Source organism: Gymnoscopelus braueri, assembly GCF_963280865.1.
Source record: "Gymnoscopelus braueri genome assembly, chromosome: 23".
NCBI lineage: Eukaryota > Metazoa > Chordata > Actinopteri > Myctophiformes > Myctophidae > Gymnoscopelus > Gymnoscopelus braueri.
Genome location: NC_137625.1, coordinates 28,308,226 through 28,335,035, shown reverse-complemented (window position 1 = coordinate 28,335,035; position 26,810 = coordinate 28,308,226). Strand labels below are relative to the sequence as shown.

Genomic DNA, 26,810 nt, shown 5'->3' with positions numbered 1-26,810 from the left:
TGACACATTCAGTGTCAGGATCACAGAAGGCTGTCTGTGTTGCCATGAGATAATGTTCCATGCCCTTTTTTTCCTTATTTTTTTTTTTTGCAACACCATGTCGGAAATGCGCGCAATTATGTTTAGTCAGCTGATGCAGCTGATTGATAAATCACGTGCGGTGTGACGGCACAGCAGTGTCAAGGTGTAGCCTACCACCAGATCCTCACACCGTTACAATACAATTGGTGATATTGTACAGTCTGAACCGGCGGTTAGTACTGTAAGCAGTGGTGGAAAAAGTACTCAAATGTTTTACTTAAGTAAAGGTATCAATACTGCAATTTTCCTCTGTTACAAGTAAAAATGTTGTTGCGTAAAAGTACAAAAGTATTGGTATCAAATGTACTTAAAGTACCGAAAGTAAAAGTACTAACGTGTTTGAAAATAACAGATCTACAAGATCACAACGCGTCGCAATGCGACACGTTGTGAGCTTGTAGATCGGCTATTAGATCGGCTATTTTCAATTAGGTATAAAATAGGGCTAAAGTGGTTAATGTGTGTTTTATAATGCAATAATTTATATCTGCAAAGTAACTAGTAACTAAAGGTTTAAATAATTGTAGTGGAGTAAAAGTACAATATTTGCCTCTGAGATGTAGTGGAGTAGAAGTAAAAGTATAGACAATTGGAAACACTCTCCAGTAAAGTAAAAGTACCTCAAAATTGTACAGTACTTGAGTAAATGTACTGTACTTAGTTACTTTACACCACTGTTGCACAGTCTGCACCATGCGGTTAGTACCGTAAGTCATGTTGACCCTGTTGTAATCCCATGGTACTGCAGAGCCTAATGTTTTCATGTGTGTGCAGAGAGCCTCTCTCCAGACTCTGGGCCATAGGGGCCGATCTGTTGTTATTGACAAACTCTCTACTCTGAGTATATTTTTCACCGTCACAATGGGACTCTTTATCTCCAAAAGACACCCTTTATCTTGCTTGGGGGAGTGAAGTATGATAATTTGTAGCCATGGTTCACATGACGCTTTTATACAAGCGTCATGGTGCCGAGTCCCCCTGGTCTAAAGTTGTGTTCGATTTTTTCACATTGCCATCTCTCACATAAACATAAACGTTCAGATTTCAAATATAAAGTGCTTACCACCGAGCCACGGATGTTACAAGGCGATGCGGACCGCGATGAGTACCCGTATCTCCCGTATTGTTCAATAAAAAGCATTTTAATCCCATCGCCGGCCATTTTCTCCAAATTGTCTCCGATACTTTCAACCATGCGACACTAATGGTTGGGAGGTGTATTGCACTCTGATACATTACAAAACAAAAAAAAACAAAAAAAGAAAATGGCCGGCGATGGGATTAAAATGCTTTTTATTGAACAATACGGGAGATACGGGTACTCATCGCGGTCCGCATCGCCTTGTAACATCCGTGGCTCAGTGGTAAGCACTTTATATTTGAAATCTGAACGTTTATGTTTATGTGAGAGATGGCAAAGTGAAAAAATCGAACACAACTTTAGACCAGGGGGACTCGGCACCATGACTGTCATGGTATGACAGTCATGTTTCAGGGCTAGATAATTTGACAAGTTTGACAGGCATAAACTGTGAGTTCACCACACAGCTTAACCCATTTAGACCGGGAAAGAATCTGTCATTTTTTTGGCCCGCGCTATGAGCTTGTAGATCTGCTATTTTTGAAAAATCTTGAAAATTTGTGCAAATCTTTGATTATATATTTTTAAAGCAAACTTGTAACTCAAATCTTTGCTTCTGGGGGATTCTACAAAATGTCTTCTAAATCCTAACAGTTTTCTTTAAAACGTATGTTACTATAATCAGAGGTTCTCAAACTTCTTCATGTCAAGGACTCCCAAAATGTATTTGGCCGCGGACCCCCATCTCAAAATATTTAGTTCCAGGGACTCCCCCAGAAGCAAAGATTTGTATTAAAAATGTTCGCGTTAAATTTAAAAAAAAATAGCAGATCTACAAGCTCGTAGCGCGGCACTCGGTGCCGCGCTATGAGCTTGTAGATCTGCTATTTTTTGAATAGCCAAAGACATCTAAAAATGACACACGGATGCGTTCTCGGTCTTATTGGGTTAAGTGTGTTCATTGCTCACAAGTATCTCCAGTATATTGTTTTGTGTTTGATTGGAGTGGGTGAAGGCTGCGTTGGCCTCTGGCCCAGACGTACGAGACTAAAGGACTTTCCCTTATTGCCGCTTAAAGACTCTCTCTCTTTCACAGTGTCATCGCTGTCGGGTGGAAACCTTTGTCCAAAACTGTTACTTTTCAGGGGGGAAAAAGAGCCTGTTCCAATGACTGCAATGTATTATAGATCCAATGTAATTTTCATTGGTTCAATATTTATAAAAACCAACAGAAAGAACACTTTCACTTTAAAACTTTTTCAGAATAGCAAAAATAGCTGAGCTATTTTGTGTGACACTCAGTGGTGGAAGAAGTACTCAGATATTTTACTTAATAAGTGAAAGTAGCAATTCCACGATGCAAAAAATACTCTGTTACAAGTAAAAGGCCTGTGTTCAAAATGTTACTTGAGTAAAAGTACAAAAGTATTGGCATCAAAATATACTAAAGTACCAAAAGTAAAAGTACTACAATGTTTGAAAATAGCAGATCTACAAGCGTGAGGTTGTAGATCTGCTATTATCAAATAGCCTCTGTATAAAATAGGGCTAAAGTAGTTCATGTTTGTTTTATAATGTAATCATTTATATCTGCAAAGTAACTAGTAACTAAATTTGTTTTAAATAATTGTAGTGTAAAGGTACAATATTTGTCTCTGAGATGTAGTGGAGTAAAAGTAAAAGTGCAGAAAATTGGAGATACTCCAGTAAAGTAAAAGTACCTCAAAATTGTACTTAAGTACAGCTCTTGAGTAAATATACTTAGTTACTTTATACCACTGGTGACACTCTTGCATGACGAAGCAGGGCATTCATTTATGACAACATAAAAACACCAACGGTATGTTCTTTCCATGTACTAGACCGTTGTTCCTTTGTTAACTCTTTATCTCTTACTAATTTATGTTGTACGTTTTTTTGTTTCTTTATTGGTTTTTAAACAAACCATATGTTATGAATAATATGGCTCGTTAAGATGTCATGTACAAAACTAATGTACAGTAGGGCGGGCCTGTGTCAAACTAATTATATTCTGAGTTAGGTGTGACTACACCTGTTGTGCATGCGCACGCACACACGCACACACACACACACACACACACACACACACACACACACACACACACACACACACACACACACACACACACACACACACACACACACACACACACACACACACACACACACACACGAACACACACACACAATCTGCCATCCCCACTTCAGAAAGAGCCTCTGTCCCAGACAGCTTGTTTTATGTGTTCTCGTTTTTACTCCGTATTTCCGCATGTGCCTGTCCATGTTTGATTACAACTAATACAGTGCAGGACAGTGCACGCACGTCCCAACGGGATTTTAAACAGGTGCAGGGTAAATAAACCGAGTACAACACCAAAGACAGAGCACCAGGACGCTGTTCTGGATGCTTGAGTGAAATTGTATTTAAGTACAACATTTTGACCAGAACGGTCTTTGTCAGGTCATTGGAACATTGCACAAAATGTCCCTTTGGGAGCATTGAGAACAGTGTGCGGCTATCCTATCTTTTTATTGTATGGTTACAACCAGTGGTGTAAAATAGCTAAGTACATTTACTCGAGTACTGTACTTGAGTAAAATGTTGAGGTATTTTGACTTTACTGGAGTATTTCCAATGTTCAGTACTTCTACTTCTACTCCACTACATCTCAGAGGCAAATATTGTACTACCACACCGTAAACACTTTGCTTAAAGGTTGCGTCTATAATGCATTACAATAACATTTATAACGCATTATAATGCACTTAAGGCATTATAGCACTCGTTATAAATATTTATAATTATGTATGACAACTTATTACAACGTTTATAACGTATAATATGTGCTGGTCATAATGCATTATAAGCTCAATGGAACAGCTCATTATAACTTCCATAACTTTGTTAGTTATAAAGTGTCTTTGTTATAAGTTGTTATGCATAAGTTTATAATGCATTAATACCAGCACTTATAAATTATATTATCATAAGTTATAATACTTCATAACCCTTGTTATAAGTTGTTATGCATAATTATAAACATATAACAAGTGTTATAATGCCTTATATGTATAAATGCTGTTATACATGTGATTATAATGCATTATAGACGCGACCTTTAAGTAAAGTGTTACCAAAGAGGGTAACTTTTTACTTGTAACAGAGTACTTCTACATTGCAGTATTGATACTTAAAACATTTGAGTACTTTTTCCACCACAACTAAGGCATGCAGCATAATGAATGTTGCTTGGAAATAAAAGTAAAAAAAAAAAATATATATATATATATATATATATATATATATCTCAGCTGTTGTGAGCCCTCCTGTCACAACCATGGTACTGTGTAGACCAGCCGATGTGAAAAAGCATGTATAGTATGCACTTGCATACTATACAGCATTCGTGTTAACATATTTGTGCATGTGTACTTGTCTTTGTATCCTCTTACGCGTGTGTGTGTGTGTGTGTGTGTGTGTGTGTGTGTGTGTGTGTGTGTGTGTGCGTGTGTGCGTGTGTGCGTGCGTGCGTGCGTGCGCGTGCGTGCGTGCGTGTGTGTACTCAGATAGTTTACTATAGTAAAAGTATCAATACTGCAATATAGAAATACACTGTTAAGTAAAAGTCTGAAACTTTAAATTCACTTGAGTAAAAGTACAAAAGTATTGGTATCAAAATGTATTTAAAGTACCAAAAGTAAAAGTAATTTCTTTTTTGAAAATAGCAGATCTACAAGCTTGTAGATCCTATTTATAAAATAGGGCTAAAGTGGTTAATGTATGTCTTATAATATAATAATTGATAATTGCAAAGTAACTATACAGTAACTAAATTTAGTTTTCAAATAATTGTAGTGGAGTAAAAGTATAATATTTGCCTCTGAGATGTAGTGGAGTAGAGGTAAAAGTAATGAAAATTGGAAATACTCCAGTAAAGTAAAAATACCTCAAAACACATAGTACATAGTTACTTTACATCACTGGTGTGTGCGTGCGTGTGCATGTGCGTGTGCGTGTGCGTGAGCGCGCGTGCACGCGCGCGCGTGTGTGTGTGTGTGTGTGTGTGTGTGCGCGCACGTGTGTGCGCGTGTGTGTATGTGCATGCTTACAGTATGTGTGTGTGTGCAGGATCTCATTCCTACAGCCATGGTCACACGATATGCCATAATGTCCTGTGAATGCTTGTGGAACATTATGTAAGCTATGCACCCGACATCAAAGTGGGGATGCTACTGTATGCATGCATGCTTTAAAGCTGCAATCCACAACTTCTTTGTGTGTGTGAGAATAAATTGTTATTTTGACTAATTTGAATAATGATGATGATCAGTGGTGGAAAAAGTAAGAAAGTTGATATAATAAAAAAATCACACCCTGTGTGAAGTGGGCGGTGTCTTGCTAGCTAATCACAATACTGAATGGAGTCAACCAATCATGTACAAAAAATAAATACATTTATTGAAACACTCTTTATGATGGACGAAACCATAACTTGAAAAAAACAAATGTATGTTTTTTTTTCAAGTTATGGTTTCTTATATAGGGCTATGCACATGTGTCATGTGACACTGGCCAATCACAGTCCTGAATAGACTGTGATTGGCCAATCACGGTGCATTGTACAAATTGTACAAATAAAATTGTACAAAATTGTACAAATATCCAAACCTCACTTATAGGGGCGGTTTCACCGCCCAAAAATCACACCCTGTGTGAAGTGGGCGGTGTCTTGCTAGCTAATCACAATACTGAATGGAGTCAACCAATCATGTACAAGAAATAAATACATTTATTGAAACACTCTTTATGATGGAAGAAACCATAACTTAAAAAAAACAAATTTATGTTTTTTTTTAAAGTTATGGTTTCTTATATAGGGCTATGCACATGTGTCATGTGACACTGGCCAATCACAGTCCTGAATAGACTGTGATTGGCCAATCACGGTGCAGGTTTAGGCGGGGTACATTTTTGGCCAATCACAGCGCAGGATTTGTTGTACAAATATCCAAACCTCACTTATAGGGGCGGTTTCACCGCCCAAAAATAGTAAACCCACTCACTCTGACCCACTGGGGACAGGTCTTGCAGGGTTTGTATAGGTTTTGTGACCTGTTTGGTTTCCAGAAACATGACTGATGTGTGAGCGTCAGGACCGACAACGTTAGTAGAGACAGGCAGCATTTTAGGTTGAATAAAAACAATGTCCGAGTGTACAGTATAGTCCGAGTGCCCCCCCCCCCCCCCACACACACACACACACACACACACACACACACACCCACCCCTCCGTCTCACCCTTTTCAAGACGTGAGTAGTCTGAGTACACAATACAATACAAAGATTGACAGATAATGTTGGCAACACATTTCTTTATTCTCTCTACCGTCTGAGAGAGAGAGAGAGAATGTACGGCTCTTTGTCAAAAAGCGTTTGCTGAGGGGCTTATCCATAAGCGCCGCCGTATGACATGGAATTACAAGCCGTACCATTTAATTTAATCCTATTTGTGACAGATTAGATGAAAGGTCCCTTTAGGTAGTAATTGTTGCTGTGATAACAAAGGGTTTGTGGCGGTGACCTGGATTATAAGGATTAAGTTGAAACATGACTGAAATGTGCATTAGCACGGTATACTGTAGCTATTGGGACCAAAGTTTCACATCAGAGCGATCCATTGTTGGGACTCCTTTCGCTTTTTTTGTACTTTGTCTTTGTCTGCCTGAGCAGCCATGTCAGTAACTCAATGTTATATTTTCACTCATCATCCAACACTTTGTTTGATTCCATAGGATTTACAGGTCGTATGTGAAGTATTGTCTCGAGCGTTTTGCCGGAAATCCACATCCACAGCTTCCAAATCCACAATCCAAAAGCCGGTGGTGGAAAGTAACTAAGTACATTTACTCAAGTACTGTACTTACAGTATACTGTAGGTCGCCAGTGACTTTGACCAGTTTCGCTCTCAAAACCTTTGCATCATGCATGTCACACAAACAGAATGCGAGGCGTTTTGTTGATATAACAAGTTTGTTCATATTTTGGGGGGTATTTTTTACTTTACTGGAGTATTTCCAATTTTCTGTACTTTTACTTCTACTCCACTACGTCTCAGAGGCAAATATTGTGCTTTTACTCCACTACAATTATTTGAAAACTTTTGTTACTTTGCAGATTTTTATTATTATTACAAAACATACAGTAACCACTTCAGCCCTATATACATTTCGACCATTTGAAAATAGCAGATCTACTAGCTCACAATGCGTCGCATTGCGACGCATTGTGAGCTTGTAGATCTGCTATTTTCAAACGATTTGAATACATTTTATACATTTGAAAACTTGAAATGCATTAAACTTCTGCATTAATGAGTACTTTTGGTACTTTAAGTACATTTTGACACCAATACTTTTGTACTTTTACTCAAGTGATTTTTGAATTCCGTACTTTTACTTTTGTTCCATATTGCAGTATTGATACTTTTACTTGAGTAAAAAAATATGAGTACTTTTTCCACCACTGTCCAAAAGCTATCTAATTACTGTATACCTACTGGGCAGAATTTCATTGCTATGCTGATGTGACTGATATGAACATACTGTAGTGTTGACTAAAATTTCCAGTGGTATGTGCTGTGTTTTCAGTCTACATACTGTAGATTATCTCTCCCTAGAATGTGTGTATTTCACTGGGCTGTTACGGCACAAACCACAGGCCAGGAAGGTACAGTATCCAACAACTTGTTGGAGTCACTAACACCATCCTCTCTAGATTAAGATCTATCATAACATAGGCCTATTGTAACTGTGTGTGTGTGTGTGTGTGTGTGTGTGTGTGTGTGTGTGTGTGTGTGTGTGTGTGTGTGTGTGTGTGTGTGTGCGTGTGAGTGCGTGTGCGTGTACATGTGCGTGTGTGCAGTGGTGGAAAAAGTAAAAGTATCAATACTGCAATATAGAAATACTCTGTTACAAGTAAAAGTCCGGAATTCAAAATGTGCTTGATAATAATCCAAATATACAAAGTAACTATTAACTAAAGTTTTCAAATAAATGTAGTGGAGTAAAAGTACAATATTTGGATCCGAGATGTAGTGGAGTAGAAGTACTGTAAATTGGAAATACTCCAGTTAAGTAAAAATACCTAAAAATTGTACGTAAGTACAGTACTTGAGAAGATGTACTTAGTTACTTTCCACCACTGTGTGTGTGCGTGCGTGCTTGCGTGCGTGTGAGCGTGTGTGAGCGAACAATTTGAGTGCACGTTCGCATGTGTTGTTCCTACTACCTTATCCTTGAATTACAATGTGAGGCCTCCACTCTTTGCCAGCTGTTTGCAAAACTTGCTCGGTTATCACTGGGGCCTCTGGTCAAGATAAATTAAATACCTGTGATTACATTTATACAGGAAAGACCTTTTTAATCTCCTTACTTGTCAGCAGCTCAGAATCCCCCAATTTCCCCCCCTCTTTGTCTTTTTTGCCTTGTTTTCAGCCATTACATTTTGAGAGATTTAGCCAAATGTTTATCTGAGGTGGACCCAGGTACATGAGTTTTTCTGTCTAACCCATTAAGACCTGGACACTATTAAAAAATAGCAGATATACAAGCTCATAGCGCGGCACCGAGTGCCGCGCTATGAGCTTGTAGATCTGCTATTTTTTTTTAATCGTGAATTTTTTTGCAAATCTTTGAATATATATTTTTTAAATAATTTTTTTTTAACTCAAATCTTTGCTTCTGGGGATTCTACAAATGTCTTCTAAATCCTAAGAGGTTTTTTTAAACAACTTATGTTGCTGTAATATCAGTGGTTCTCAAAAATGTTCATGTCAAGGAGTCAGGACCACCCAAAATAATATGTATTTGGCCGGGGACCCCCATCTCAAAATATGTTGTTCCAGGGACCCCCCAGAAGCAAAGATTTGAGTTAAACATGTTCACTTTAGAAAATATATACATTCAATGATTTGTACACATTTTCACGAGTTTTTGAAAAACAGCAGATCTACAAAAATAGCAGATGAGCTTGTATATCTGCTATTTTTGAATAGCCAAAGTATAAAATAATGGTTAAAGTGGTTACACAGATGCGTTCCCGGTTTTAATGCGTTAATTAGGATTTTGTTCCTTCAAAGTTGGCTTTTGATCTTTAGATTAGGATGTATTTGTCCATTTTCCAAGATAAATGAGATATCTTGCCCACTCAGAAAGCTACTACTGGGCACAGGGACTGACGGCTATGATCTAATGGAGCCCATAGCTGGATTAGAGAGCTTGTGCATTGAATGGGGATTAGTTTAATATGAGGCTAGGTTAGCGTTGCTCTTTGATCAAGGCAGATTACTTTCGTGTTACTGTTGTACTCTGGGCCAGACAGACAGACAGACAGACAAACAGACAGACAGACAGACAGACACACCAAATCAAACATCCCGGCTAAAACAAAGATGACCACTTGCAGCTGCCCAAGGTTTTTCAGATGAAAGGCAATGTCGCCTATCCTATCCATTGATCAATTTTTCTTGAATAACTCCTAGATTGTGAACCCCGTAACGCCGGCTCTGAGACAAAGCCCGACTCAATGTCAGCTTAAATCCGGACAACCTGACAAAACAAAGCATGACATGTATGGAGTTGAACGTGCATTCTTGAGCATTGTTCCCATGTCACCAGCATGTCACCACATTGGCTTGTTTAGACGCACACAGTACTTGACTAAACCTCAAGCAAAGGAATCTGCTAAACCGCCACAGTTTCTTACATATCCCATTCAAGCCCGGGAACGCATCTCTGTGATTTTTTTAGACGTCTTTGGCTATTCAAAAAATAGCAGATCTACAAGCTCATAGCGCGGCACCGAGTGCCGCGCTATGAGCTTGTGGATTTGCTATTTTTGAAAAATCGTGAAAATTTGTGCAAATCTTTGAATATTATATATATGAATTTTTAACTCAAATCTTGGCTTCTGGGGGGTCCCTGGAACTAAATATTTTGAGATGGGGGGGTCGGGGGGTCCTTGGCCAAATATACATATCCTTTTGGGGGTCCTTGACATGAAAAAAGTTATACTATAAAATATTATAGCAATGTAAGTTTAAATCATAAAAAAAACATGTTAGGATTTAGAAGACATTTGTAGAATCCCCAGAAGCAAAGATCTGAGTTAAAAATGTTTGCTTTAAAAAATAAAAATATTGAAAGATTTGCACAAACTTTTCACGTTTTCTAAAAAAATGTGCAGATCTACGAGCTTGTAGATCTGCTATTTTTGAATAAACCAAATGATAAAATAATGGTTATAGCTAAAAATCTAAAATGCCAGTATGCGTTCCCGGATTGAATGGGATATACACAGCATCAGGACTCAATCTCAACCAAAAAAAGGAGTAAAAAAAGAGAAAAGAAAGAAATCTGCATTTAGCCACACTTTGATACAATCTGTTTTCTATTGAGGCTTCTCTCCACTATTCCCTATGTGGCAACGGACCAGCGTTTTCATCCAGCTGCTAACAAAATGATGTTGGTGCTTTATGTGAAAAATTGTTATTTATGGCTGGAAAACCAGAGCTTGTGTGTGCATCATGTATGTGTGTGTGCACAGTGCACTGACTGACAGGCAAAACTCGGGTCAGACAGTTGGTTGAAAAATGTGTGTGTGTGTGTGTGTGTGTGTGTGTGTGTGTGTGTGTGTGTGTGTGTGTGTGTGTGTGTGTGTGTGTGTGTGTGTGTGTGTGTGTGTGTGGTTGTGACTCATTGCAGCTGAGTGGGGACTGTACTGTGCTCATGCTTCAGCCAGTGTTGATTTTGACAGCGAATTTTGATTTAGTTTTAGTCATAGTCTTTTGAATAAAATTCCATTTAGTTTTAGTCATATTTTAGTCATCTGAAATGTTTTAGTTTTTGTCTAGTTTTAGTCGACTAAATATCATAAGATCATAGTCTAAGTCTTATAGGCTAAAATGTATTTTGGCGGTGCCTTGATGGCGTCATAGGACTGATTTTACACTTGGTTGCATGCTGAAAATAGCAGATCTACATGCTCACAACGTGTTGCAACGTGTCGCCCAACGTGTCGTAAAACTATGCCTAAACCTACCCTTATTCCTAAACGTAGCCCCAGTAAAACTATGCCTAAACCTAACCTTATTTCTTAACGTAACCTCAGTAAAACTATGCCTAAACCTATCCTTATTCCTAACCTTAACCTCAGTAAAACTATGCCTAAACCTAACCTTATTCCTAAACGTAACCTCAGTAAAACAAATACAACTAGAAAAAGTGCTCCTCGGAGCACAGGTCTCCGCCAGGTTAGGTAGGTTATTGTGGCGCTATAATAGGCCAATGTGAAAAGGGTGGCATTTCATCCTCGGCCTAGTGGGAATGTGCGTGCATTCTTGATTTGAGGCATTTTGTTGCAAAAATGAGTTTTGCTAAATTAGACCTGCTGGTGGCACTATAACAGGGTAAGGTGAAAAGGGTGGCATTTCTTCCCCGGCCTATTGGGAATGTGCGTGCAAATTTTCACACAAAGCGCACGCTGCGTTCATGATTTGACTTTGGAAGCCAACCTTAGCCAACCTTAGCCAATCAGGATGGAATATGACATATCAGACATATCAGACATATCAGACAGATCCGTCTTGATCACATGACTATAGAGATACTGTGTACCGATTTGCGTGATGCTTGGATAAAATCTGTAAGAGTAATATCCAAAAATGGGTTTTGCACAAATCGGCCTGTGAAAAGTGTGGGGCAGAGGTTCTGAATTGGCACCCAGGGAGTGTGTGTGCACAGTTTCGCAGGGACAGGGCCAACGCTGCCGGAGATTAGCCGCTCGCAGACAGATGGACACACGGACACACGGACGGACGGACAGGGGGTAAAACATACTCTCTCGCCATGCCTTTCGGCCTGGCGGAGACAATAATACAAGATCCGCTGGGGGGCGAGCGGTCCGCGGAAGAAATGGGGGCGAGTGTGTTTTGGGGGAAGCCTTCCGATTACCTTAAATACATGCGTAGATAAAAACTCTTCTCACTAATCATTAAAGTTATATCATATATCTGTGTACTGGATGTGTGTTGCATACATGGGCGTATGTATGTATTTGCTGTAAGTACATTTACATTATATAGGGTGACAGTAAGTTTGTACAGGTATATACAGGACTTGTGGCTGATGCTGCACATGCTAATTTATGTAAACACTTTTATTCCTGTGGCTTTCATGAGCCTGACAAAGCACTAATGCATTGCTCATGCCGTCTTGAATAAAAGATCCTTGTTTGCACTAAATAATCATTTGGTGCCCGGGTGTGCGGTTACTGCCACAAAAATGTGTGGCCCATTTTATCTCGAATGACTTTCTTGTAGTTGCCAGCACCTCTTGTCCCACGGTATTGTAAATGCTGTGCGCTAAGCTTTCGTTTTATGGAGCATGTGTAATTCTCCACATATAACCTTTATTTAACCAGGAAGTCACATATGAGATTTAAAACCCCTTTTACAAGTGAGGCCTAGCCAAGACAGGGCCAAAGCAGTATAAAACGGCAAAAAAAAAATAACGTGTTTTAGGCTATTCACTTTTAATGACTGAGAGAATTATTACACTTGTGAAGTAGGAATTACCTTTGCTGTAAATCCTTCAGGGAGATTTAAGGGAGTGAGCAGCAGAACACGAATGCAAGACACCACTGGTAATATATTTAAATGTCATTTGAGTATATTTACTAACCAGTGGTGTAAAGTAACTAAGTAGATTTACTCAAGTACTGTACTTAAGTACAACTTTGAGGTTTTTTTTTTTACTTTACTGGAGTATTTCAATTTTTTTGTACTTTTACTTCTACTCCACTATATCTCAGAGGCAAATATTGTACTTTTACTTCTACTCCACTATATCTCAGAGGCAAATATTGTACTTTTACTCCACTACAATTATTTGAAAACTTTAGTTAGTTACTTTGCAGGTATACATTATTATATCATAAAACATACATTAACCACTTCAGCCCTAATTTATACATAGGCTATTTGAAAATAGCCAGATCTACAAGCTCACAACATGTTGTGAGCTTGTAGATCTGCTATTTTCAAACATTTTAGTACTTTTACTTTTGATACAAGTATAAGTATATTTTGATGCCAATACTTTTGTTCTTTTACTCAAGTAACATTTATAGCACAGGCCTTTTACTTGTAACAGAGTATTTTTATATTGTGGTATTGCTACTTTTACCTAAGTAAAATATGTGAGTACTATTACAATATTTGTGAAATAAAATTCAAAAGGCAATTCCTGGTGTATTGTAATACAAATTGCAGATGTAGAAAAACTATGCATTATTTATGTAAGTATAACGTGGGAATAAATGAAACTGACATTTCCATGACAAACAAACTGTAATAGGCCTACAATAGGCCTCTGCCAAAATTATTAGCTTACTGGCAATTAAATAAAAGTCACTAACAATATTGGCTATTTCATACTAGGCTAATACATTTTGGAGTTCTGTTTTTATGATACGCTACGGCCTACCACCAATGACAAATTATAATTACTGCAAAACACAAGGCCAATAAATGCATTGATTTACAATATTTTATAGTACACCGACGCGTGTGTAGTTACATCAATTTGTCTTAAAAAGAAATGTAAAATGTGCTTATTTGAACATGAACAGCTAATGTTGCCTGACCTGTTGACTTGGTTGATGAGTGTATTTCTGTTATGTATCGCTTTAAAAGTCTCCATCCGGGAACGCATCTGTGTCACTTTAGATTTCTTTGGGCTATTCAAAAATAGCAGATGTACAAGCTCATATGAGCTTGTAGATCTGCTATTTTTTGAAAAATCGTGAAAATGTGTGCAAATATTTGTGCGCGCACATTTTCACGATTCTTTTCCAAAAATAGCAGATCTACAAGCTCGTAGCGCGGCACTCGAGCTTGTAGATCTGCTATTTTTGAATAGCCCAAAGAAATCTAAAAAATGACACACAGATGCGGTCCCGGTAGTGATGTGCAGGTTGGGTTTTTTCATGACCCGCCCCGCCCCGCCGCGGAACCCAACCCGCCTCAACCCGCCCCGCGAACCCATATATAAATCTATGGCTCAACCCGCCCGCGACCCGCGGTGGGAAAAAAAAGATAATCATCATCATAATAGCTCAGATTTATTTCTTCTCACTTAGACTCGCTTCGCTACTCTAGTTGACTTCCTCTCAGGCGGCCCCCCTTGGACGCGTTGTACTTCTTTCATCCTCTCTCACCGCTTTTAGCCTTTATAATCAAAGGACTTTTGGTCGTCGCTCGGTCCATCTATAGGGGGCTAGCTTGGCGTAGCGCGCCGCGAGGTGAGAGCTCAAAGGTCAAAGAAAACCTGCGTACAGATGAAGGCCCAGCGGGGCGGTTTCTGTGTCTCAGAGGGCTCCGAGGGAGCCGCTGCGTCTGGCCCCCACGACAACAGAGGGGCCGCCAGAGCCCCTGCCGCCCTCCCACACTCACACACACACACACACACACACACACACACACACACACACCCTATCAATACATACACAGCTCGCACGTCCACGCTAAACACACACACTCCACACTCCCTCTCTCTCTCCTTTGAGGGGCTTCGCGCGGCCGCGCCACATTCTGCATGCCCACGGCGCATCTCTCAACAAAGTGGCACAAGATAACTTAACAGGGATTTTCTTGTTCGTACGTGTGCATAGTGTACACGCACAAACACCCCGCCGGGCCCGCGGGGGCTCTGAGGAAGCCGCCGAAGGGGGGGCCCGGCCTAGACTAGACGCCCCGTGGAAAACTCGCGGCGGCCCGCCTTTTCATCCCCGCGCCGACAGTTGGTGGAAGGTAACTGCAGTACGTTTTACTCAAGTACTGTTACTTGAGTGCAGTTTTGAGGTGCTTTTACTTTACTGGAGTGTTTCCGATTTCTGTACTTTTTTTTACTTCTACTCCACTACATCTCAGAGGCAAATATTGTACTTTTTACTCCACTACAATTCTTTGAAAACTTAAGTTACTAGTTACTTTGTAGATTTTGATTATTATTAAAAAACATACAGTAACCACTTCAGCCCCTATATACATTTCGGCCATTTGAAAATAGCCGATCTACAAGCTCACAATGCGTCGCAATGCGACGCATTGTGAGCTTGTTTCAATAGCTCTGCTATTTTCAAAAGATTTGTATACATTTTAAAACTTGTGAAACGGGACGGGCTTTCTACTTTTGGTACTTTTCTACATTTTGTAATCTACTGTACATTGCAGTATTGATACTTTTACTTAAGTAAAACATGTACTTCTAGCACCACTGTGCTTCACTCCTCGTTCCCCGTTCAAAGCCTATACCTGCTATAGCTTCCAATGCCACCTAACTGACACCCATTTATAATTAGAGAATCTGAAACCCAAAAGTGTCTCTCTCTGTCTCTCGCTCTGTCTGTGCAGAGAATGAAAGTCCTTTTGTTGTTTTCCTTCCATTTTTGGAAAGCTCAGAGTTAGCCGCACTGTGTGTGTGTGTGTGTGTGTGTGTGTGTGTGTGTATGTGTATGTGTATGTATATGTATATGTATATGTATATGTATATGTATATGTATATGTATATGTATATGTATATGTATATGTATGTGTTTGTGGAAACTTTTCACCTGTAATGATACGGGCCAAAATAGGGACGCCAGGGTTAAAGTGGTTTAAAAGACAGGAACACAAACGTATATCATATTTATCACACTTAATATAATACTGTCTGCAGCTGTCAACACAGAAATCTTTCTCCTCGTTCCTCCCGACTGATCTGAATGTGTGTTACATTACCTTTGTGAAACCCTCGCCCCTGCCGCACGCACACGCACACGCAAGCACACACACACACACACGCACGCACGCACGCACGCACACACACACACACACACACACACACACACACACACACACACACACACACACACACACACACACACACACACACACACACACACACACACACACACACACACACACACACACACACGTGCGCACACAATGGGGGGCTTCACTGACTTTCCCTCACCCAGACAACAACAGTTTAACACGGGGGGGCTTTGTTGAGTGCTTTGGGACGCGTGCCATCATCATTAACCCCTTGAACCCCATGCAGCATCCCTTGGGGGAACATTCGCCAAAAATTAGCAGATCTACAACCTCACAACGTGTCACAAACACAGCACTTGTAGATCGACTATACTTTCAGTGTAAGAGCAGGCCAAGTACAGAGCCCCCGACCCCCGGTCAGGTATAGAGTTTATTTTTTTACATGGTTTGCTCAGCCACCATTGTCACCCACCTGTCTTGACACTCATTAGTCAGGATTGGGTGACCCCCCCCCCCCCCTGGGTGACCCCCCCCCTGGCTAGAGTGGTGTAAAGAGAGAGTGCCAACAACTGCATTCACTCAAATGAAGAGAAAAAAAAATACTTTCACAGCAATTTCGGGATCATGGAGCTTGTGTTCAGTTCCTGGAAGTTAGCAGTAAACACTAAGCAGTGCAGTCAGTGGAGTTGCAGCAGAACAGACCGTTTGTGGTTCACTTTGAATGCACTCAATCCGGGAACTCATACTGTGTCATTTTAGATTTTTAGCCATTATTTGATACTTTGGACTATTCAAAAAATAGCAGATATACAGCTCATGATCAACAATTTTCACTTTTTTTAAAGCCCTTTTGCAATAGGAGGGCAACAGCCATAGGCTATGGCTATTTGCAATTCTGATGACATGCAAATGCATCTTAACCCATTAACTCTTTCACTGCCAAGAGTATTTTCATAAAGTACTCCCCCAGTGCCAGCAATTTGCGTGTTTTTTAATTTTTTAATTTTTTAATTTTTCATTCAAATAAATTATCTGATTACACTTTTAAACCCATACGACAGTTCTACCAGTAGAGAGCAGCAAATCGACACATTGATCACCTCGTTGACTCGCTCGCCCCCCTCCCAAACAGGCCTACGTCAACATTTTCGACAATCGCTGATCGGGCTAAATTACGATGTGATACACGACTACGATGACTGATCGTCACCCAGACCAAAGAGAATAGAAGTAGACCTCTCCGTTCGTTTTTGATACCGTGTGAAAAACCGTGACTTTCCCTATTCTGGCCAAAAATGACCGCGGGAAAAAAATGAGAACCGGAAACGGAATCTGCGTCATGAAACCGGAACCCAATGAGTCTGAAGGAATCAGAAAGCGAAAGTGATCATGAAAAATAAACAGAATAGCGCGACCACAGTAAAAAGTAAAAACTCGGGATTTCTCGTGCTGGCAGGGAGGGTATTCAGAGAAAACTCGGGATAACTCGGGGCTTGGCACTGAGAGAGTTAAGACCTGAGGCCGATTCTACAATAATGTCTTCTAAATCCCAACTGTTTTTTGAAAGAAAAATTATGTTTCTATGTCAGTGGCTCTCAAACTTTTTCATGTCAAGGACCCCAAACTTTATATGTATTGGCCACGGACCCCCATCTAAGAAATATGTTGTTCCAGGGACCCCCAGAAGCAAAGATTTGAGTTACAAATGTTTGCTTAAAAAAAAATAATAATAAAAGATTTGCACAAATTTTCACGATTTCTCAAAAATAGCAGATCTACAAGCTCATAGCGCGGCACTCGGTGCCGCGCTATGAGCTTTTATATCTGCTATTTTTGAATAGCCAAAGTGTAAAATAATGCTTTTTAGCTCAAATCTAAAAATTACACAGATGCTTCTGTGTGGGTTAACATGTGAATGGGTTAACATGTGAACATTTCTATCTTTTAGGGATCAACCTACATCTAAAGTACCTTTTAATGATAATGAAATTAATCATGGCTGACTGTTTATCTCCATTGCACAGGACTGTGGGTTGATCGTGCAGCCAGGTAAGCCCTGTGGCCTGCAGCCTCTTCCGGGGTCCAAGACATCAGGCGAGTCCCAGGCTCCACTTCGGCCTTGCACCTCCGGGGACGTGCCAGGTTGGTTTCGTCTACAATCCAAAACACTGTGTGACACTGTTGTTGTTGTGTGTGTGTGTGTGTGTGTGTGTGTGTGTGTGTGTGTGGGTGTGTGGGTGTGTGTGTGCGCGCACGCACGCAGTGGTGTAAAGTAACTAGGTACAATTACTCAGGTACTTAAGTACCCTTTTGAGGATTTTTTTATTTCCCATTTTCAACACTTTTACTTCTACTCCACTACATCTCAGAGACAAATATCATACTTTTACTCCACTACAATTATTTGAAAACTTCAGTTACTAGTTACTTTGCAGATGTTTAAATGATTATATCATAAAACACACATTAACCACTTTAGCCCTATTATATACAAAGGCTATTTGAAAATAGCCGATCTACAAGCTCACAACACGTCGCAATCGCGACGCGTTGTGAGCCTGTAGATCTGCTATTTTCAAACACGTTAGTACTTTTACTTTTGGTACATACAGTACAGTATATTTTGATGCCCATACTTTTGTACGTTTACTCAAGTACCATTTTGAACACAGGCCTTTTACTTGTAACAGAGTATTTTTTATATTGTGGTATTGATACTTTTACTTAAAAATATCTGTGTACTTATTCCACCACTGTGTGTGTGTGTGTGCGCGTGTGTGCGTGTGCATTGGCGCATTAGTTTTGTGTGTGTTGTTCTCTGGGTACAAAGCCCTGCAGCATGGCATGTGGGTATGATGGCTTCATCTGTGGTACTACGCTACTAGGCCTTCTGGGGGATTTAAGCAGCTGCTTCACTCTGGCCTTTGATTTAAATGCAACAGGTGAGTTGTCAAGCTGTGCTGTAAAATTTCAATATCCTTCTCTGCGGGGAAGAGGAGAACATGTCAGTCCAGAAAGCTCTGTGCTTCAGAATTAGAATTATTACATGTATACTTCTTGGCAAGAGTTACTCGGTGCGTGGTGTTTCGTTTGCTACGCTCCCCCATAATTATCATGCTGCCTGTCAGGCCGTCTATCAGCACAAAATATGTCTAACAGCAGGGGTGGAAAGTAACTAAGTACCTACTTTTTAGGTATTTGTACTTTATTTGAGTATTTCCAATTTCCAATACTTTTACTTCTACTCCACTACTATCTCAGAGGCAAATGTACTTTTACTCCACTACAATTATTTGAAAACCTTAGTTACTAGTTACTTTGCAGACATAAATTATAATTTTATAAAACATACATTAACCACTTTAGTCCTATTTTATACCTAGGCTATTTGAAAATAGCAGATCTACAAGTTCACAACGCGTCGCACCGCGACGCGTTGTGAACTTGTAGATCTGCTATTTTCAAACATTTTTGTGCTTTTACTTTTGGTACTTTAAGTATATTTTGATGCCAATACCTTTGTACTTTTACTCAAGTAACATTTTGAACATTTTACTTGTAACAGAGTATTTTTATACTGTGGTATTGGTACTTTTACTTAAGTAAAATATCGGAGTACTTCTTCCACCACATGTCTAACGGTCTGTTTCACCTTCCCCCGACTCCCTCTCTTTCTCTCACGCCCTTCACTCATACAAGGCCGCTGGGTCGTCCCGTGCCTCAGCTGTGCCGATAACCGTACCTGCGATTGGCGAGAGATAAGCTGGCAACCCGAGGGCTGCTACCACCCTCTGTTGGACAACATCCAGCTGCAGGAGTGCATGACAGACAAAAAGGTGAGGGGGGCAAAGGTTCAGATTGTTAAGCGCAGTAACAGTACAATGACATGACCCCAAGATTTACTGCTCACTTCACTTCCTGGTTAACTTATTTGGGAAATCGCCTGTATCTCGCCTCCTGTGTTTCACTATGTATTTTTGGCGAGACATGCTATTTTCAACGGCCTATAACAAGGGAACGTTATGTCGCGGGGGGTCGCAATGACTTATTTTTTATTTTCTCGCGGAAGCACAGGAATTATCCCGCGACTCCCCTAGAAGGAATCAATGGATGTGACGTTGGTGGTGTTTTTATGGTGTTTTATGTCTTCTCTGACTATTTTGAGTTTCTTCCTGGAGGCTGAAACCTTGAGGGTCAAACGTGCCAATAGAAAAACTGCGCTTTAATGACACAGTAGAAATATACCCTCCCCCTCATTATCATAACACAACAGGTGTGGGCATGAGGAGGAGGAGGGACTAGGACAGGTGGGTGGTCTTGTAGGAGGAGGCGGAGGGACTGGTTCAGGTGGGAGGTGCTAAGGTGAGAACCAGGTATACTTAAGGAACTGGAGGCGTGTCCACATAAAAACATAATTTTAACACTTTCTGTTCACTTTTTACAAAAAAAAATCTTCCTCCTAGTATAACTATAATACCTGATGATCATGTTTTAGGGGGAGAAAAAATTATTGAAAATCACGGCACCCCGTCTTTAAGCAATTTCACCATAGGGGGGCAGCAGCCAGATGCTACGGTAATTTTGGGGTCCTTTGCATGGGGAGGTTTGTAAACCCCTGCTTTAGGACACACGGTTGTGTGTTATGTGAGATATTGTTGCAGATATACCATCAGCTTGGGTGCAACAGGATGGCGACTGTCTGGATAGTGCGTCAACAACATACAATAATTTGTATTGTCGCTGGTTTGGTTCCAACTGGACTTGGGTTTGAAAGTCCTTCTCCATTTCTGTCCTCAGTGTCCTGTTTCTCTAACCATCCCACTCTTGTACTTGGAGCTTCTTCTGGCAGCAGGATGGGGAAGGGAAGGCCAGAGATAGCCAAAATCACTGGTTCTCAAAGTGGGGTCCAGGGACCCCCAGGGGTCTTTGGGGGGGTTCCAGGGGGTCCCCAGCTAAATGTGTTCATGTAGCATCACAATCATTTGAACGACTTTAACCTTTTATACTTTGGCTATTCAAAGATAGCAGATATACAAGCTCATAGCACGGCACCGAGTGCCGCGCTATGAGCTTGTAGATCTGCTATTCTTGAACATTTGTGCAAATAGTTGAATATATTTTTAAAGCGAACATTTGTAACTCAAATCTTTGCTTCTGGGGGGTCCCTGGAACACAATATTTTGAGATGGGGGTCCGCGGCCAAATAGATATCATTTTGGGCGGTCCTTGACATGAAAAAGATTGAGAACCACTGGCCTAAATGCAGAAGGTGCGGCAAAGGTTTCATATACATTATTAGTTCAGATAATCGGAGGTAAGAGGTGTAAATGCAAAAGGCCAGAAGGAAGCGGTCTCCACCGGATTCAACTGCCTGCCGTCACACTCACAAGCGCACGCACACACACACACACGCGCGCACACACACACACACACACACACACACACACACACACACACACACACACACACACACACACACACACACACACACACACACACACACACACACACACACGCAAGAGCACGCAGAATACTTTTGTGGTCTGAATATGTGAGAAAAGAAAATCCCTCACGACAACTGTAAAAAAAAAACACATTTCCCCAAACTCACATGTCTACACGTCAACATTAAAGCGTTGCATATGGATGTGTCTCATGTGTGGCTCAGAGTTTGGTGCTTAGAGCCAACGCCTATCAAAGTTTCCAGGAGCAACAGGCTAGCCAATGTCATTTGGCATAGGCTAGATCCATGATTTGGCACTCACAGTGACAAAGAAGAGGAAAGCCTATACACGAAAAGCAAGCTTTGTATAGAGACAGACACATTACCATCTCATTACTGACCTAATACTTGGAGTCTGAAACCTGAAGAAAAGCCAAAAATAGCATATCTACAAGTTCACAACGCCTCGCAATACGACACTTTGTGAGCTTGGAGATCGGCTACTCTCAGCGAGGTACACCGTCATACGACCGGAGGGATATGAAGTATTAGGCTGTTGTCCATCTTCCATTCAACTCGGTTGGCCCATAAATCTTTACTCCGTTGTCTTCTGTTTGACATTCTGCCTGGAGCTTCAAATACATATTTTTGCTCAACACCTCTCAACACCTGTCAGCTTTGCTTTGAAGGCCTTAAATCAACTCTAAATCAACTGTTAGAAGAAGAAGAAAAAACGGGATCCAGTCTGGCTTTAACCCATTAAGACCGGGGACGCATCTGTGTCATTTTAAGATTTATTTGGCTATTCAAAAATAGTAGATCTACAAGCTCATATCGCGGCACCGCAATATGACCTTGTAGATCTGCTATTTATTTGTTTTATCGTGAAAAATATGTACAATTCTTTGAATAATGTATTTTCAAAGCGAACATTTGTCACTCAAATCTTTGCTTCTGGGGGATACTACAAATGTCTTCTAACATTTTTGTTTTGAAAAATCGTGTTTGCTATAATATCAGTGGTTCTCAAAAATTATATGTATTTGGCCGTGGACCCCCATCTCAAAATATGTTGTTCCATGGACCCTCAGAAGTTGTAACAGAGTTAAAAATGTTCGCTTTAAAAAAAAAAACAAGCTCATAGCGCGGCACTCGGTGCCGCGCTATGAGCTTGTAGACCTGCTATTTTTGAATAGCCAATTAAATCTTCAAATTACACAGATGCGTTCCCGGTCTTAAAGGGTTAATAATAAGAGGCCATTGTGAACTACTGTCAGAGACAAGTAGGATGGGAATGTTGTCATCTATCAACACAGACACACACACAAGACAACTGTAAAACAATTTTCCTCTTATTTTACCTTTACGCCATGGCTCTGCAGGAGTCCGACTGTGAGGGCTATCTCTCATGCACACATACGCAGTGGTGTAAAAAGTATTACACGTTTTTAGTTAAGTAAAGGTATCAATACTGCAGTGTAGAAATACTCTGTTACAAGTAAAAGTCTGGTAATCAGAATTTACTTGAGTAAAAGTACAAAAGTACAAAAGTATTGGCATCAAAATGTATTTAAAGTACCAAAAGTAAAAGTACTCATTGTGCAGAATGTCCCATTTCACAAGTTCAAAATGTGTACAAAAATCTTTTGAAAATAGCAGATCTACAAGCTCACAATGCGTCGCGATGAGCTTGTAGATCGGCTATTTTCAAATGACCGAAATATATATAGGGCTGAAGTGAAGTGGCTTTCCAATCTAAATCTGCAAAAACTAGTAACTAAAGTTTTCGAATAATTGTAGCGGAGTAAAAGTAAAAGTATTGAAAATGGAAAAATACTCCAATACAAAATTCCTCAAAAGTTTACTTAAGTACAGTACTTGAGTAAATGTACTTAATTACTTTACACCACTGATGCACACATACGTTTACACACCCCGCCGGGTGCACATGGAAAACATACCGTTGACAGCACTGCCGTGTAAAGCTGGCAACATTTGGGATCCCCAGGCAGCACTTTATGAGTCATATCTGGCTACGGCTAGTTAGTACCTGATGTTAGCCTTACCCCTCGCTAAGAGAGTGACCTGCCTGTAAGCAGAGCTGACAGCTTTCTATAAGAAGTAACTGGAGAGGGAAGTCATCATTCATGGACCAACTCAACGCCCGCACCAGTGGGGAGTCTGCAGGGATGTTAGGGAGTTGCACTAGGCTAGAAAAGTACCTTATGATGGGCACTGTTTGATTCAACCGGCTGATGTACAGCACTGGTTCTGAGGTTCCGGAGACCCCCCAGGGCGTCTTTGAGCAGATTCCCCGGGGGTCCCCAGCTAAATCATTCATAGGTAGGAACCGAATGGACTCTTACTGGGCTCTAACTCCGGGTTTGTGCAGATATGTACACATTTTGTTTCATATCGATACACCCTCAGAATTCAAATAACTTGGGATCCCAAAAACAGTGTGTGTGTGTTGGGGGGGGGGGGGGGGGGGTGCAAATGATGTACCCATGTACGTTGCATTGCTCTGTCCTTGTTAGCGAAGAGCGCCATCTAGTGGAAACACCAAAAAACACAAAAAGTCGTAAAAGTCGTCCTTGGCAGTCTGGGCCTTTTGTAAAAAAAAAGTCGTCAAAATCGTCCTTGGCAATCTGGGCCTTTGGAAAAAGAAATGTCAAAGTCGTCCTTGGCAGTGAAATAGTTAAAGTACAATAAATTCAAATAAAAATCTCACGAACTGAAATGTGATTTTTAAAATCTAGAGTTTTGGGTTGCTATGCAGCCTTCATATCTAGAGTTTAAGGTTGCTATGCGGCCTTCATATCTAGAGTTTTGGGTTGCTATGCGGCCTTCATATCACCCTAACGGGTGTCTTTGATAAATCTAACATGTTAAAAAGAGTTTGAAGTTACAATGGGTTTGTATAGGAAGGGGGGGCGTCTGATAAAATGAATATCAAATATCTAAATACTGAATCAAGCAACTTAAAAACTGTCTGGGGGGCTCCCAAAAGCCTACTCAGACGATAAAATGACCCTTTTTTATTTAAAGTGAAATGTCCCTTTAAGTAACAAATCTGATATGTCTATGTTCCTGTGAAATTACACTAGCACAGATGCGCACACACACACACACACACACACACACACACACACACACACACACACACACACACACACACACACACACACACACACACACACACACACACACACACACACACACACACACACACACACACACACACACACACAGTCTTGGCTCTTCTGTTTGTAGCTTCAAGGGAGACTTATGTTCATGGTCCTAAAGCTAGCCAATCCCAGTTCACAGGAAGCGTGATACTAGTGTTCTCAGTGTTATAAAAAAAAACATAACTCCCATTTATCATTCAGAAAACTCTTCCTCTGTCCCTCTGCAGCTGTCAGTTTGCCAGGATGAAACCTGCAATTTACTGCTCTTTTAAAGCAGTACGAACAGGAAGTCTCAATTGGCTTCTAGTCTGCTGGTCATAACTCAGACAATAACCGTTTCATTGTGAGTTGAAAACATCGGTGCCAAACTGTATAACGTAATGCAAACTAACCGACAGGGAGCATGAATGAAATATGAATACAGGGAGATCAGGAGGGATTCATGACAGCCTCGTTTGGCCATCAGGTAAAACACATTTGACACTTTATACGTGAGAGATAGCAGCAACTAACAACTAACAATAACCCGAAAGATGTTGTTGCTATCTTTCATCATGTCAGTCAATCAGGATCAAATAGTTAATTCATATATGCTCTAGTCTATCACTCATTGCAAAGTTGCACTTGGATGCATGTAAATGCAGCATATAAAACAAGTATTGAGATTGCTGGGCAATTGGAAAGGAGAGGAAAATGAAAAAGCAAAATCATAAAAACAATGACAATATATCCTAAATAAAAATTGCCAACGTCGACGTCGGATGGACGTCGGATGTCACAAACGGAACATGCCCATACGTGCATATTTTCAGGCCGCAAAATCTCCATGCCAACAAACGTAACATTCCCATATATGGAGACTAGAGTGTATATCCAACAATAACCGTTGAAATTGAAAGCGTAACTGGTACTTTATACTGTAAATGTGTATTGTGAGGAAGAATTACATTTATAAGGAGGTTTACACAAATGTAAACTGTTTTCGTTTCATTAGAAGGACTTGGCGCCTGTCGAACGGCACGACTATAATCAAAACAACACAAATCCTTCCTCGGTTTGACCACAATGAAGTGCCGTGAAATTGCACGAAAATCTGTTTCAGGCCTGGGTTTGTGCGTGTGTCTCTCAAACCCGCGTCTGTCTGCTCCTCCTCAGGTGCTGTTCATCGGAGACTCCACCAACCGCGGCATGATGTACTTCCTGATGGAGCGGGTGAACTCCAGCCTGGAGGAGTGGGGCAAGGCTCACAACATGCTGGTCTACAGCAACCTGAACCGGGGCCTCACGCACGTGGGCTACTCCTACTACCCTCAGTTCTGGCTGGAGAAGAGCCTCAGGCCCACCTTCCAGCAGGCCCTGGAACAGCTGCTGCACAGGTGAGATAGAAGGATGCCGGGTGTTAATTATTTACACTCCGAGACTGTAGGAAGCATGAGCTCAGTTCGGGGCTCTCCCCAGGCTGGCAGAGGGAGAGTAGCGCCCAGGATTACATGCTTAGGTAATTGGCGCTTGGTGAAAAGACGGGTTACAAAATCGTGGGATGAAATTTTTATTTAAAAAAAAAATTGGTGTGTTAAATATCGTAATATCAGAAATCTGTGTTGATTTCGTCGACTATAACTATGACGAAAAATGTTCGTTGACTACCTTTTTTCACTGACAAAAACAAAATAAAAACAAAATAAAAACTAAGCTATCATGACTAAAACTAAGATTAAATATATTGACAATTTCATCAACAAAAAACTAGACTAAAATGTTAGTGAGGGACTAGTGGAGAAGCGATCCAGTAGAACTAAAAGACCAGTCATTTTATGCTTGGTTGCGTTCGGTGTTGCGCTCTGAAAATAGCCGATCTACAAGCTCACAACGCGTCGCACTGCGACGCGTTGTGAGCTTGTAGATCGGCTATTTTCAGCATGCAAGTGCAAAATCTGCCATTACGACGCCATCAAGGCACCACCAACATACATTTTAGTCGACTAAATCAACTGTAGATTTAGACAAAAACTAAAACATTTCAGATGACTAAATTATGACTAAAACTCAATAAACATTTGCTGTCAAAATCAACACAGTGCAAATGTAACCAAACGGACCCGCAAATGTAATGGTTAAAT

General features: G+C 40.5%; 2 protein-coding genes across 2 annotated transcripts in view; one reads left to right on the top strand and one right to left on the bottom strand.

Annotated features, from left to right (window-relative positions):
- The window catches only part of socs2 (suppressor of cytokine signaling 2), a 267,878-nt gene that overhangs the window by 112,158 nt on the left and 128,910 nt on the right, over positions 1 to 26,810 (bottom strand). The gene's annotated exons all lie outside the window — the stretch shown is intronic.
- The window catches only part of cped1 (cadherin-like and PC-esterase domain containing 1), a 128,953-nt gene that overhangs the window by 88,334 nt on the left and 13,809 nt on the right, over positions 1 to 26,810 (top strand). Inside the window, exons 15-17 of the mRNA XM_080421171.1 lie at positions 18,084 to 18,201; positions 19,759 to 19,895; positions 25,846 to 26,066. Of these exons, the coding sequence (XP_080277297.1) occupies positions 18,084 to 18,201; positions 19,759 to 19,895; positions 25,846 to 26,066 (476 nt within the window). The remainder of the gene's footprint in view (positions 1 to 18,083; positions 18,202 to 19,758; positions 19,896 to 25,845; positions 26,067 to 26,810) is intronic.